Source organism: Haplochromis burtoni, unplaced genomic scaffold (assembly GCF_018398535.1).
Source record: "Haplochromis burtoni strain Fernald_Lab_line unplaced genomic scaffold, NCSU_Asbu1 Contig_490, whole genome shotgun sequence".
NCBI classification, from domain to species: Eukaryota; Metazoa; Chordata; class Actinopteri; order Cichliformes; family Cichlidae; genus Haplochromis; species Haplochromis burtoni.
In genome coordinates this window covers 300,077-315,600 of record NW_024582851.1, presented here as the reverse complement: position 1 = coordinate 315,600, position 15,524 = coordinate 300,077, and the positions used below count along the sequence as shown (strand labels likewise).

The following is a 15,524-nucleotide window of genomic DNA, read 5'->3' as shown; positions in this document are numbered from 1 at the left end:
GACGGCTGCCCGCTCTGTTTACTCTCTATGGTCTGCGCGATATGGCGTCACATGACAGCCTCTAGGAACAGTCATCTCCACCAAGGGCTGAGGTTCGAAATGCAATATCCTGGCAAGAGCCAATCATGGAGCCTTAGGACATCGCCACACCATACAACCGGCTATGCCACTCAGTACCGCTACTGACATGAATGAGATGAGCAATCAACAAGCAACTCTCAAAAAACAAACTGAGAACACGGCTCACACGAGCTAACCGCATCACACTGCACCGCTAGCAGAGTATCCTACAAAGCGAAAGGGATCTCCGAGTATGTAACACAGCGCGCAGATCATAGGACAGCAACCCAGGGCCCGTAACACCACTGTTTCGCTCATCGCCCCTAACTCGGCAACTAAGGCAAGCAATGGTTGCTTTCTTATCGTTAGGCTCTGTGCCCCTCAATAACTGAGTGTCAGAGATCTGTTTGAGCTATTAGTCACTGTCATATTTTTATCATACACGACTGACCACCATGCTAGTTAACCGAGAGACACCGTGTATATTCTAATCGACCTCGGACGGTCCTGCATCCCCAACGGACCCCCAAGAAAATAAGTAGTATTCCGTGATTGTCTCCTTTATTCTCTAATGACCACTCTCACTTTACTATCTCTTGCCTGCTCTTTTCATGTCTCTCAGACTGTACTAATCTCTTAGTAGCTATCTGCTTGTCAATATCAGTTATCTTATATTTTCTCCTCCATTCTATGTAAGCAGGCACATGGGTTCAATACTTTTTATTGTGATGCTCCTGACCACTACCACACAGGAAGTTGGCCATTAGCTCAGCTAAGTGACCTACGAGTGCGCGCTCTCAGCTGTTTCTCTTTCCCTCTTTCTTTCTCCCCTTCTTTCCCCCAGTCAAGTCTGTCCCGTATTCAGCAAGTGAAAATAAAATAAACAATAAAAGGTGAATCAAATGGACCATTATGGCAAGGCTGGGATGGTCAATTTGGTAAAGTAAATCCGTTGGGCATCTTTGTTTGCCTTTAGACAACAATTCTGATGGCAAAAGAGCCAAACGGGACAGGCAAAAAAAACAAAAAAAAAAACAAGAACGAATTTTGGAACTTAATTTTGGTTTATCTGTTCAGCTTATATAAGTCTGTTTCTGTCTACTAGTTACAGATTACAGTAGGCTAGATTGGTCATTACTATATTTGTACAATCTCAGCTGTTATTTGATCCTGGCTGCCGCCGAGAACATTGGGGAATTTATTTTTAGCTTTCTTCAGTCTGACAAGATAGTAGATTGTGCAGATTGGGGGAAACTCCACTGAACTTAAGAAGATTCACCTTCAAATGATTTATTGGGGGAATGATGCCAGACTTATTTTTCTTCAGAGCAGCAGCACTGAGTCAACAGGCTGACTCTGCAGGGCTCACATGCTTCTCTGTGGACAGAGCTAAGGAGGAGAACTACTGAACTCCGGATGACCCCTACAGATAAAAACCAGCACACATACTCACCACTGCACTGTCTCTCTCTTTCTCTCTCTCTCTATCACACACACACACATTTAACTTAGCACGTCATAAACACTAAAATCTTACTTCAGTTTGCTCTCATTTATTTATTGTATTTGTTTATTTCTGAAAGCCTTATCAAAATAGATATAAAAATCAAAGTGATTATAAACTATTCAGTTCAGTTTTATTTATTAATATAGCACCAAATCACAACAACAGTTGCCTCAAGGTGCATAATATAATTACTGCTTGAAGGTACATTATAAAAACATATTAAAATGTAGGCAAGAATAAGTGGCCATCTATCCATCTATCCCAAGCTGACAGACCTAGATTCATACCTATGGTCAATTTAGAGTCATCAGTTAACCTCTTTAGACTGTGGGAGGAAAGTTAACTACCCACACAGACGAGCAAACTCTACACAGCCTGCTGGTGGATTTGAACCCATGACCTTCTTGCTGTTAGGCAATGCTTATAACACCACTATTATTGTTATAAAAATATTTTTTTAAAGTGACGAACTCTTACTTCATGTTCCCCGGTAGAAAGGTGTCAGGACTTTCTCAAATGCAATCACTATTGTCTAACCAACAACCAAGAAGAAGAAGAGGTTATGTTATGTTGATCAGCTGAATAATTTAAAAACATATTGATGTATACTGTGAATACACATCCCACTGTTTGGCTCTAATTGGTCAGACCACAAACTTTTTTCAAAAAGTGAATTTAGATTGATCAAAAACCAAAGTAATACTGATCACTTGGCTGGTTAGAAAAAACAGAGCATGTAGAGGAATTTTAACGTGAAGCACTATGACACACTATAGCTCTTTGTTTGGGGTAAGATTGTGGGTGCCTGCACATGCTGTCTTCAATTTGAATGAGAATGTGAACTCTTGAACTGTAACTGCTCCACTTTATTTTTCACTGCTTTTTATGAAGGCATTACACACACAAACACATACTGAACACAGCAGCAGACAGTGTGTTGAACTTGAGATGAGTTGTGGAAAGTAAAACAGGAGTTTGAGGTCAGCCCCAGTGAGGTCATCATGAAAGAATTTCCACTCTTTGCTGAGGTCTTTCTTTCATTTCTCTCTCTTACATACACTCTTATCTCGTTATTTGTCACTTCATCTGCTAAAGCACAATATTTTTGTCCTGCTTCACCAATTTAACTATAGTATCAAAATCATGTTTGCAAGAAATTGGTAGGAAATTAAACATCTAATGCATGAGACTGTCTTCTTTGTTTAGACTTGGACACTATACTGAGATAAGGAAACTAAAACAGTGGCTCATAATTTGAGTAATTCTCCTACTGTTAGGTATTTTACATTATTTCAACATAATAACTGCATGCCCTGAATTAAACTCTTTTCCTGTGAGATCACACTAACTCGTTAACAAACTGATACGGTGCTCATATTCATTAAAGGAACACTTAGTAAAGACATCCAATCCAATTTCAATGGGAAAAAAATCATGCAGGATACCTATGCTCATATGGCCTTAGAAATTAAAGGGATCCCACATTGTTTGATGGAAATGAAACTTAGAAGTCACCCCAAAAAAATCAAAGTGAAAAAATGATGCCATTTTGCAACTCAAAATGGAATTCAGTTCAATTCAATTTATAATAATAATAATAAAGACCCTACAATAATACTCAATAATACTCAATAGTTCATATTGCCCTGTGATGGACCGAGTTGAAAAACAGGAGGAGCCCAGGAATTATTAGAAAAATATAGTTTCCATTTATTTAACCCCCAAAAATTAGATTTACAAAACTAATAAATGTTGAGCTCGTAAAAGAGGTCAAAGAAACAAAACTGAACTCAGGCACAGACTGCAACCTTAACAAACCAAATGACTGCCCAAACATACATAATTGACCTAAACATGAAATGACATACAAGGGTATATATAATGGCTGATCAGACCATTGTGACACATGAGGGGTAACAAACAAACACAATCATAAATCACAAACGATGCAGTACAATCTGGTTTGTTAATAAACTAAACACCAAAAAAGAAAATCAAAAACCCCATTAAACCCTAAACTCAAATATTTAATTAAATACAAATACTTTGTTTTTAAAGTAAAGAAAACACACATTCCCCCCTTCAGCAGGAAGTGGTGGTGTGGTCCAATTATCTTCCTTTGTATTTAATGGTTTCAAACCCTGGCTACCATCTTTTGTCCAGCAACTCCCAGTGATGATGGCAGGTAAGAAATAAAAAGACAAAGGTTAGTCAGAAAGCAAAGAAATGAAGTAGTATGAATACATAAGTAAACTAAATGTGCGCGCTTACAAATAGAACAAATGTAACCAAACCAATCAATAAAGTTATTGGCAACTAAAATGTATTACTATGTTCAAAATGAAGAATGAAAATACAAAAGTTACCGACTTTAGAGTGTGGCCACGGGTTTGGCCATCACATGCCCCAACGTGCTTGCATGCCTGACAAGGTTGGGACATCTTCCTAATGAGATGATCGATGATGGACCATTGACCATCCTTGACAATCTCAGGTGCAAGCTGGTGGCATCGGATAGACTAAAACATAATGTCCCAAATGTCTTCAATTCAAGTTAGGTCAGGCAACCATGGGGACAAGTCCTGGGAAGGAGGAACCTAGGACCCACTGCACCAGTGTACGGTTAAACAATGGGTTGACAATGTGTGACACCTCTTTCTCACAGATGTTTTCAAGTTTTAGTCATTTTCAGCAATAGGTGCATCTGACCTTGTATTACTTTTTACTTGTACCTGATAATGCACCCTGGATGCATGTATGGAGCACAGGCCATTTATTCTCTTGGCCTCTGCTTCTCTGGTATATCTCCTCAGCCTATGGCAAGGGCTGTGAGACTTTGTTTGGCAGTTTCTAGTACCTCAGTCATGGACATTTTACTTCTTATTCATCCATGACCCTCTACAGCTCAGTTAGCTTACTAATATGCAACCAAATTTCCCCTTGTGGGACAATTAAAGGATTATTCTTCTATTCTCATATCCTTCTGAGTTTCTCTGATTCTGGCTCCCAGCCTTGTTATCCATGCGGGCTTTCTCTACACGCATCCTTGGTTTTATACCAAGTTCTTCTTGGTTTGCTGTGGCAGAGTCATATCTGAGCTCAATGGTTTCAGTGAGACTGGTGGTGGGGATGGTGCATAAAGCAATTTTCAGATCTGCAAGTATCTTGTCTGATGGGACTTTTTCAGCTGGGGAAGTTGAAGTGCTGTAAAAAGGATCTGTGAGTGGCTTCTGTCTAATCTTTATTTGTCATGAAGCGATGACTGAGTTTCCCAGTTAGCCTCTAGGAGAAGAATCTTTAGAACAGGAGTGATGAGAAGGTGATGAGGAGTCTGTTTACATGTTTAGATATCCCAGAGGGTCACCTTTAGATAGAGCTATCCACCCACAAAGGTCTGTAATATTCCTCATTGTGTGGAGGAAGGTGGATTCAACCACTGGCAATGCGGCCCTGTGATTGAAGGAAAGCCTGCGACTGAAATGCATAAAGCTCTCTCCATGATGTTTTGTGCAAAGCATTTTTAATAGACATATACATTTATGTTATTTATATCATCCTACTCTTTATGTTATGGTCTGCAATAAAACTTTCAAGCCAAAAGAAAAAACTGACTTTCAGTTATTTTTTTAAAGACAGAAGACTTTCAATTTCAAACTAAAAACATTATAATGATGACTGTTCCATGGTTTAAATCACATCTTTCTTTTTGCACTCTTAGGTTCTCAATTTTAACTTAAAATCTTTCATTAAATGTAACCACTTTAAACTAAATTATACAGAAGTGATGTATTTCTTCTTCTGTATGGAGGACCAGAAGAGTCATGCTCATTGAAAAAAAGAAGCCTAAATATTGAATTGTACGATAAACTATGTATTTGCTCATTAATTTACAAATTCATTTTTATTCATTTTATTTCCTTAAATAATTTAATTTAAAATAAAAACACTATTTATCATTCAAATTTTTTAAAATGAATTATTAATCCATTAATAAATACTTTAAATCCAAAATGAATTTCATTTAAAAAAAAATTAATTCTCAGTGAAAACAGATTTTCAAAAGGCAATTTTGAGTTCTAAATAAAAAAACCTGATTTTTAAATATATGAAAAAATAAATAAATAATTGGATAAAGGAATCAAAGATTTATTTTTGACATTTAAAATGGTGATTCCACTCCTCATCTGAAAATCCATTTCCGCACTGCATTTCCCGTTCCTCTTGGCTCATGAATTAGCTATTATGGAAACAGATTTGGGATTAACTACTGGATTAGCGCAGTCATTTGGGTTCTAGGGGCTGTCCTACGCTTTTGGTACAGTAAATTGTTATTAATTAATTTATGAATGTAACACACATGATTAGCATTCTGAAATGATAAGAACACTGGTGGGATTGTTTCCTCAAATCAAAAACAACAATATTAAACATAAATGTGGACCTCTGGCATCTCCTGAGTTTAGACAGATGGAAATCCAGTTTCATACCTTTAAGTGGTTTTCCTGAGACTTTTCTGATGTATTCAGCACTCTGATACAGTCTTAAAATTGAAACAAATAAACAAACAAACAAACAAACAAACAAACAAAAACAAAACAGTATTATCTATGAGTGAAGAACCAATCAATTCATATCATACACATACTGGTGTCAAATGTTTGGCCAATGTGTCCAAATAACAGCCAAAGAGTATAAGCATACCTTATGACTTTGCAATGTGTGAAAATAGAGGAATTTTGGAATGTTTTACTGTATTTTCAAAAGAGAGCAGTGTGTTACAAGTCATTAAGTCATCAGAGTGCTTATTTAAATTTTTCCAAGCCACAGAGCTGAATTATCTTCAGTTTTATAGCCTTCTCATGGCCTCTTGGGCTTCATTTTTTCCATGTGTGCGAGTAGACTGACTAGATGTGGAAAAACTTAGATATATGGAATTTAGGACATATTTTTCTTACAACAAGCTGTATATCATCTGTCTTGTAAATCCACCGTTCATTCAATCTGAAAGCAGAATGAAATCCAGCCTTTTGGAGGGGTTTTTTGCAGATTTTTATGCAACAGTTTCACTTTTTTGGTCCACTTGAGGTCAAATTGGGCTGTGTGCACTCCATTAATTAAAAGGAATTTGACATGCATGCATTAGACACTTCACGGTCAGTTTAAAAAGAAAGAATCAACTCTTAATCAACAAAATAATTTTATGAGGTAGCTCAAAGTAGAAAAGGAGGCAGAAATATCACTGAGAGTCTCTTCAAGGCAGCAGAACTAAAATGAACCCTGTTCTCATTTAAAAACAATATAAGAAAAAATCAGTCACATCATTGTCAGTTCAGGGTACAGGCTGACATCAAACCCAGCCATTGTTCAGGAAAACAGACTCCTGAACAATGTAAACATGATCTGCTTGGATAAAATTATCTGGTACTGGAATGGGTACAGGCGAAGGGAGATTCCAAACACAATTTTATTTTTCTAAAGTCATATTTAGGAGTGAATCACTTTATGTGAAATCATTTTGTCTGGAAAAGGAACCTTACCCCCCTATTACACACACACACACACACACACACACACACACACACACACACACACACACACACACACACACAGACATATTATCTAGAATCAAAAATATAAACAACACATCCAATAAGTTATTCTCAATGGCAAGGACCCAGTCAGTAAAAATTAAACACTTCCACTCTTCATCTTAAGTTCAGTAGTTTCCCTAAACCCTGTCCTTTTAAGTGCACACAAACAAACACTCTACATTAACCTGAATCTAACTGACATGTTTATATTCTAAATCAGACTGCAGAAGAATCACAGCTTTTGTAAATGCTCATAAAACCTGAAGAAACATAACATTCCAGCTTCATGTATCTTCTGTCTGAAAGTGTCACCCTGTAGTCACATAGTGCAAAGACCAGAGCTGCATAGGAAGACACATGTAGGCCAACACTAGAAACAGTAAGAAACAGGGAAAAAAGTATGTTCAAAGTGTACCAGATAGCACTATATTCTCATCATTAGGCTTCCTGTGTTACCAACATAGCTCAGAACCCACATCATCATCTTCACAGTTTTGTATATATCTCCCCGAGATCATTTACATTTGCAGCATTCATGAAGGCTTTTAGGTGAGTTTTAGTGACATAGTAAAAGCAAATTTTATGGGATTGACTTTTTTAAATATAGAAAGTTAAATGCTATAACAGAATGACTAAAATAGATTTTTTTTCCCCTAAAACAATATTAAACTATTAAAAGAACTGTACGCCCCCCCATCAGACTGAAAGATTGATCATATAAAGATGCCATCGTCATTATCATCATCTACATGAATGAGTTTCACTAAAAGACCCAACAATAACTGCTCCCCTCATCCAGTTTGTATCAAAATCTATAATCAGATATTTTTATGCATTTTCTGTTATCTCCATGGCATAAGTGCCATTAGTTTGTCAAATCAGTGCACTTACTGTATGTAACTGTCAATTATGTCACTAATATACATTTTTTTCTTTCCCTAAAATGCACTGAGAACTTATTTTCTCCATGTTCATGTACATGAGGCATAAAAGTCCATCTGAATGGGTGGTCGGCCATTATAGAATTCTGGGACTTAGAAAATCTGTTCAACAGGCAGTCTTTTAAGAATGGGTTGATGGGTGTATCACAGTGGTACAAAGCCAGATTACGTCTCCGAGCTCGGGGACGCGCCTGGAGACGTAGACGCGGAAGAGCGGTCAGTGTCTTCCAGCTCCTTGTTCAAGCTGCTGCCGGTACCGGAAGAGGAGGAGAATGGCCGCGCAGACGCGGTGGCGCCTTCTCGCTCGCGCTTCTTCTGCTTCATGCGTCTGTTCTGGAACCAAATCTTCACCTGCGTCTCGTTGAGCTCGAGCGTGGCGGCGATCTCCACGCGCCGCGCTCGCGTCAGGTACTTGCTAAAGTGGAACTCCTTCTCCAGCTCCGTCAGCTGCCTCGTGCTGAAGTTGGTGCGCATGGCGTTGTTGTGGGCAAGACCGTAGTCGGCCACTTTGACTGCGAGAGAGATGGACAAGCTGTTAGACGAATGTTTTATGTTTTACTTGTACGTGTAATGAGAAAAACGCTCGTTGTTACTGGAGCTAGATGTGTTCGCTATTAATTAGAAAATAGAGATATATTTAGCTTTAGTCAGAGTTTGGTTTGTGGTTTGATATCCATAATTTATTAAATTACATCAAAATAAATACAAAGTGCATCACAAAGATGAGGTTTAAAAAACACAAGCAGTGAAGGACATCAGTGGACCTAAGGAGGGATGGAGAAACAGCACGGGGGTGTCGGTGTTGGTGGTGGAGCTGGTTAATGGAGGGGCTGCTTTTAAAGATAACAAAGCAGGAAAGACTTCCAACGGAGAAATAACCTGTCTGCTGTAATCATTAAGACACACACACACACACACACAGAGAGAGAGAGAGAGAGAGAGCTCACACTCCTGGGCTCAGCTGACCCAGACCAAAGTATCTACAGATACGACTGCATAGTGAAGTCCGAAAACGACTCTGATTTGTACTTTTAGTGCCATTCAATTAACTGTGTCACAGTAATAAAGTCCAAAGCGTTCCTAAATGCAACAAAGCACTCTGTTAATAAAAATACAGTGTATTCATATATCAGTTTTTCAACATCTGTTCTACCAGTTATTTAAAGTGAAATTATTTAAAGGCCTAATTTATCTGTGACCATTAGTCGTGCTGGATGGTATTAACCAGCAATCTTTTTTTTTTATATGGGAACTTCTGTCTTCTTTTTAAGTGCTCGCAATAACGAATTGCTGTAATTCATTATGGGCCTTATTTATGTTGGAAAACCACAACTGTTGTTTTTTTCTTTCTCTCTTTCCTCTTCTTTGACGATTTGAGTAATTAAGATAAGTAAAAAAATAAAAATAAAAAAAAATAAAATCCTGCCATCCGCACAAAGAAAGTAGTAGTAAAAATATGATGTATTTTCTCTGAAAGGATAAAATAATGTTGTAAAAATCATTTCGCTCAAACAATGTTGTTCTCTGTACCATAAAGTTCTGATCTACAAATTATGCTCCTGACTGCATTCAAGCTACATTCACTCCTCATTGACCGTCTTAAAACGAATTCCCCCACTCTGTTTGTTTATTCATGCATTTATTTGTGACTGCATTTCATATGAAAAACATGCTATAGTATTATACGAAACTTTTGACGGACTGCAGACTTAATCTCACGATAAGGTTTTATTAAGACGTTAAACGGATAAGTGAACCCTCTCTCACCTGTCTTCGGTGGATTTCTCTTCACCTTCATCCAGTCGAAGGTCTGCCCCTGCCCGGCCTGCTGGACCTCATCGTCCCCTCTTTCACGATCCTGAGATACCGGCAGCTCCCCGTAGCCTTCCCCAGGCGAAAGCTCCAGGTAGCCTCCTGCGTCAAGAACCCCCCCACCGATCTGCTGCGGGTACTGTGACCCAGCAAGGGTGCGCTGAGGCCCGCAGTAGACCCCGGTAAGAGAGCTGTAACTGGGGCCGACAGTTGAGGCCGAGTTGTGGAAGCTTGATTGATGACAGTAGGTGGAGGCCAAAGAATCCTCCATGAAATACTGCGGATGGACGGAGTTTGGTGCGCCTGTGGCAGCAACATACTCCGAGTTTGTGGTGCATGCCTGGCCCACATAGGCCCCCGTGTTGCAGCCGTTACTATAAGGAGAAGGTATTACACTCTGCAGGCTTTGGCTCTGGTGAAGCTGAGGGTGATGTGTTGGATGTTGGTAGCCGCTGTGCGTATGCTGTTCGTGATGTTGAGGAGGATGTTGCTGATGATGCTGACTTACTCCTCCGCTGGCGGTGTCCGCCCCAACGCCCACGTACATCCCTCCATCCGCGGTATAACTCGCTCCTACGTCTCTGTTATCATTTCTGGACCCGGGGACAGGAGAACCGCTGAGGCCTGTTTGGATGCTCACGGGGAATCCCTGACGCTGATCCAGGGGAAGGTGATGGTGCAGGTGATGATGGTGGTATCCAGATTTAGGCGCAGAATAAATGCCAGTTGGTTGTCGGTTACAAATAGAGTATTCCACAAAGGAGTTCATGTTGTCCATGCAGACTCGAAGCACCAGGGAATTGGTAAAATGTCTCGACTTGTTATCAGCAAGAAACACGACCGAGGTTAATAGAAATTCGTTGAAAAGCAAAAATCAAATAACTAAAAAATCCATTTGAAAGTTGTTCCTATAGTCGGCAGTATGATATAGAATCTCCCTGTTGTGTGCAAAAAGCAGTACAAAAATCGTGTTGGTTTTTTAATTGAAAAACCCTTAAAGTAATAAAAAAAAGTCGCGACAAAATTACATTACAAGTAAAAAACTGTAGACATTTCCAATGTGAATGAAAAAATGCGAAGGCTTTACTTCTCCAAACCAGAAACACATGTGGTCTGCTGCAGTTTGTGTGTGTTTTAAAGGCCCTACTCTATCAGTAACTCAACCTGTGTTTCAAAGGCTCGCCAGTGACAGTGGAAAACAACGGGAGAGGACTGAAAAGAATACAGTCACATTTTCAGCTTCACACAGGTTACACCCAGTCTTCCTAAAGTCTGTCTTTTTTTCTTCAAATTCTTCAATTTTCTCTGGCTCTTGCTCTTCAATTGTCTCCCTCTCTCCGTTTTACCGTGTCACTCCTTTTCTTACCTCCATGGCAGGTCACGTGGCTCGTCGCCTATGGTGACCGGAGGCCAGAAGTTTGTTAGCTGGTCACGGGAGCGAGGGAAGTCGTGTGTGTGTGTGTGTGTGTGTACGGGAGGAGGGGAGAGGCTCTTTCTTTCGGTTCTGGAGTCGAGTTTGCACGCACGCGCGTTGAGTTGGCCCATTTGCCTCATCCATCACTCGCGGTGACATTAGCACGACAAAGAGACTTCAATCAAACCGGCCCATCAATCTGATATCAGCACGGATCTGTCAGAGCAAAGAGAGAGGCAGAGAATAAAAGAGGACCTGTGAGCCGGCCTGCAGCTTCCAGACCTCCTTCCTGCAAAAAGCTCAAAGAAAGAAGACTGAAACTAAACAAACTAAATACAGTACACTGGTACCATGCTACTATCCCTTTATTAAATATTAATACAACAAGTAATACTGGTTCTACATCTACTACACAATAAAAAAAAATCAAATTTATTATAGTTTTGTCCATGCTCAGCTAGTATAACATTGCACTCCAGTATAAATTGTAATTCAGAAACACAGAACAACACCACATCAAAGTCAGTGATAATTCACAGTCCACTGTTGAGCCTTTGGGTATATCCAAACCTACTGTATATGTGGACGGAAAAAAAGACAGTGATATAGCTCCCTTTTTTGGAAGCAGGCATTACAATAACACTGAGCATGTAACAATAAAACCAATAGACAAAGAGAGTGCTAAAACAGGAAATGTGTTTGGTAAGTGATGTAACTGTTTGTTCTCATTTAAATTTCCTCAAAATAAACCTTGTTCATGTTATTGTGCTTATTTGTAGCAAGTAATATAGGGTCCATATTGAAAGAACTTAGAATTATCTTTTAACATAGCTCCTTAGTGTTTGAAGGCTTCCTAAACCCTGCGCCACCTCAGCTGCTCTGTAAAAAACCCCTCAGGTGACACAAATTACAATCATCTATTTCAAAATTAGATTTCAGCATTGAAGACTCTAGTTCTGACTTACTGCATACTCTACTTAGATAGCTCTCTTTCCCTCACCACATGGCGTATATGCAATACTGTAAAGGGAGACTCTTTAAATGTGAGGAAAGGCATCTATGGAAAGTGTTTCAACCTGATTTTCCACAAATTGACAGAAGTTCATGTGTGAAAACAACTTTACATTAAGAAACAGTAATTGACTTCATTTATCCTTGGCATGTTAATAACAATTCTGTCACTTGTGTTGATGAGGAGTGGATAGGTGTCAGGTAAAACACATCTTAAGTTTGAGATGAAGAACTGAAGCAACTACCAATGCCAGCAAAAAACTGTTCATTGACATAGTAAATATATATGTCTTTTCTGTATTTTCTTGTCCCTCAACCCCCAACTGTCCATAACAGATGGCTGCTCCTCTCTGAATCTGGTGCTACCAGGTTATAAGGGAGTTCTTCTTCCCCACCTCTGCACGTGTTTGCTTAAAGGAATACAATATTTGGTTTTCCAAAATATTGCATTGTCTTATCTTACAGCATACCGATAATGGGATGACTGTTGTTGTGAACAGGTCTACAAAAAATACTTGAAAAAAATGAATTAGGTTACCTATGCAGTGTCTACTAGAGATCAACTATTAGCTACAATGCAATATGTGATGAGCAAATTACTGGATAAGGCGTGACACTGTGCTGAGCACCAGCTGTTCAGCTCTGACATTTATCTGTATGTGGATGGTGTACTGACTCGTTGTCTTCCTGTAACAGCCACTTATGCACTTACAGAATGCGTATTTATGAGCCAACTAATACACACATACATATATCACATAAAATATAACTTAAACACTAGGAACACGTTTAGCCATTTTGGGGTAAAGTTAGCTGTTTTTTATAACAAACATTTCTCTCGACAGGACAGAAAAAATCTTTCTATGGATTAAAGGGCTCCTATTGATCAGAAAGCTCAATTGCAAGGGACTTATGGGAGTCAGTTTACTTTTCAACAATTGCATTGGGAAGCCATAGATTTCCGATGAGTGAATGTGCATGTGCAGGTGCCCGTGTGAGAGTGTGTGCTAATTGAATGAATGAACTGATCTGTTACACAAATGAGGTTAAAGTAGACAGGAGGCATTTTAGTGGGCCAAATCCTGCTGGTCCAGCAGAGCAGGAAGCAAGGATGACAACACAATGTACTTTCTGTGTGTGCGTGTGTGTACATGTGTATATATCAACGGCCTACAACTGTGCAATCGTTGAGGTTTTTTGGAAGAAGTCTTTTCAGTGGAAATGTTTCAGAATAGGACTTTTAATTCATTTTAGTCTTTCTATGTTTTTGTTATATGCTTTCAAGGAGAAAAGGGAACAACATCTCTTCATTTCTTACATTCATATGTATTAAACATTTGTTCCTCAAGTGTGTACTTCACAGCCTGGACACATTCTCATTGGTCATTAGCCTCCATTATAACTGCCTCCAATGAACCCATCATCAATTTTTCCCCTCCAGAGCCTGTGTGAAGTGCCTGACAGCAGGCGTACTGCAGCCGTGCCGCTATGACGAAATCAGAACGAGCGGCGTGGGCGAGCGACAAGGAGGGAGGTTAATCATCAGTGAGGGGCTGAAAGGAAAGAGAGGCAGAATGAGTGGGCAGGATGTCTGCAGGAATAGACCAGGACAAGAAAAAGATTAAATGACGCCTACACTGCTGCCTGGGTGGTGGAGAGCCTAAAGGAAAGAAAAAGAGAGAGAGCGGGGTCAACTGGTCAAACTCGACTGTGTCCCCATGTTTAGTTTTTTACATCGATGTAATTCTGTAATGTTAGTTTTTTGTTAACACATGATAATGCCACATGATCTAGTAAGCAGGTGTAAATGTGGTGTAAATGTGCAAACTAAGTAAAAAGTACTACTATTTTTGAATAAACACAGAAAATTAAAACACGAGGAAAGTGAAGCCACAGCATAGGCTCTTTTTTATTTAGCTTCAACTAAACCACCACTTACCATTCCACCAAATTATAGTAAAAATTGGCTAATATAATTCATTCACTAAGGCAGTTGTGATCAACCTGTATTTCTTTCTTACTCCTCATTGCTCACCACCCACATAAGACACAACATGGGTCACATATGGGTCAGGTGCAACATGTGTTGGGCAGCGAAGCAGTGAAGGCCTGGCAATCCAATCTCTGGCTGTTGAGGCTGACTCTTGGGACATAGAACGTCACCTCTCTGGTGGGGATGGAGCTTGAGCAAGAGGATGAGTTTGAGATATATCATCAGATGTATAGATATAGATATAATCCGTGCTTCCATGCTGAGTAGCAGTGTAGAAGCACTGTTACTCAGCTTGATACACTCAGCCTTCACAGAGCTGCTGGGTGTATCAAGCAGAGGCTAAACCTATGCTTGAAGCCACTGAGGTGTTCGATGGTGGGGGTGACGCGATGCCACTGTTATGAATGAAACTTGCCACACTCCAATAACTCCAGCCATACTTATCTTGTCAATTTAACATCTTTATTGTATTCCATTGGTTGTATTTGTTGTTCAACAGTTCTTTTTATCCAGTTTCATTTATCATAAATGACAACAGCGCAGTGGTAACAGACTGTTTGCTCTTTCTGACCAATAACACCTGACACTAATTATGTGTGTCTACCTTAACCTCCTAAGACCCGAACTCTTCCACTGCATGCATTTTTCATTTCTCTTTGATATTTGGACATATTGGGGCCCGATGAATGTAAAAACAAAGAATTACCAGATTTTTTTTTTTGCCTTATTTTTGTTTTTAAGAAAAATGAGCCACATATGAGGATATTCATTTAAAATTTTGATAGAACAGTAGCACTATAATGTCCTCGTCAGTGGATATCAGGCCCTTGTAGAGCAAAATTCAGTATTTTGGTCTAAATAACCCAAAATGTGATGTCCACATATGTGGACGCCAGGTCCTAGGAGGTTAAATACAGTCTCATAAACACACCATACAGTAAAACACAAAAACTGACCTCTAGTGGCACACATTAGGTAACAAAACAAAAAATGACTCCTACAGTGCCCCTCCTGGACACTCCAGTTCTTCTTCACTCATGTAAATGGCCTGTACTTGTATAGCACTTTACTTAGTCCCTAAGGACCCCAAAGCACTTAACACTACATTCAGTCATTCACCCATTGGCGATGGCAAGCTACATTGTAGCCACAGCTGCTAGCCACCACCAGTAGGCAACGGGTGGAGTGTCTTGCC

The 15,524-nt window shown here is 39.5% G+C and overlaps 1 protein-coding gene across 1 annotated transcript; it reads right to left on the bottom strand.

The window, feature by feature from the left end:
• Positions 1 to 7,172: 7,172 nt before the first annotated feature.
• hoxb1a (homeobox B1a) lies at positions 7,173 to 15,024 on the bottom strand. The gene is made up of 2 exons (XM_005947099.2): positions 9,867 to 15,024; positions 7,173 to 8,611 (listed from the first exon to the last, which is right to left on the bottom strand). The coding sequence occupies exons 1-2, from the start codon at positions 10,687 to 10,689 to the stop codon at positions 8,265 to 8,267; spliced, it is 1,170 nt and encodes a 389-aa protein (XP_005947161.1). The 5' UTR covers positions 10,690 to 15,024; the 3' UTR covers positions 7,173 to 8,264.
• Between the last annotated feature and the right edge of the window lie 500 nt (positions 15,025 to 15,524).

Excerpts from the sequence above, each read along its gene's own strand:
- hoxb1a (XM_005947099.2), bottom strand. The coding sequence starts at position 10,689 with ATGGACAACATGAACTCCTTTGTGGAATACTCTATTTGTAACCGACAA. Across the intron at positions 8,612-9,866 it reads GAGAAATCCACCGAAGACAG|TCAAAGTGGCCGACTACGGT; the intron begins GTGAGAGAGGGT and ends TCTCTCTCGCAG.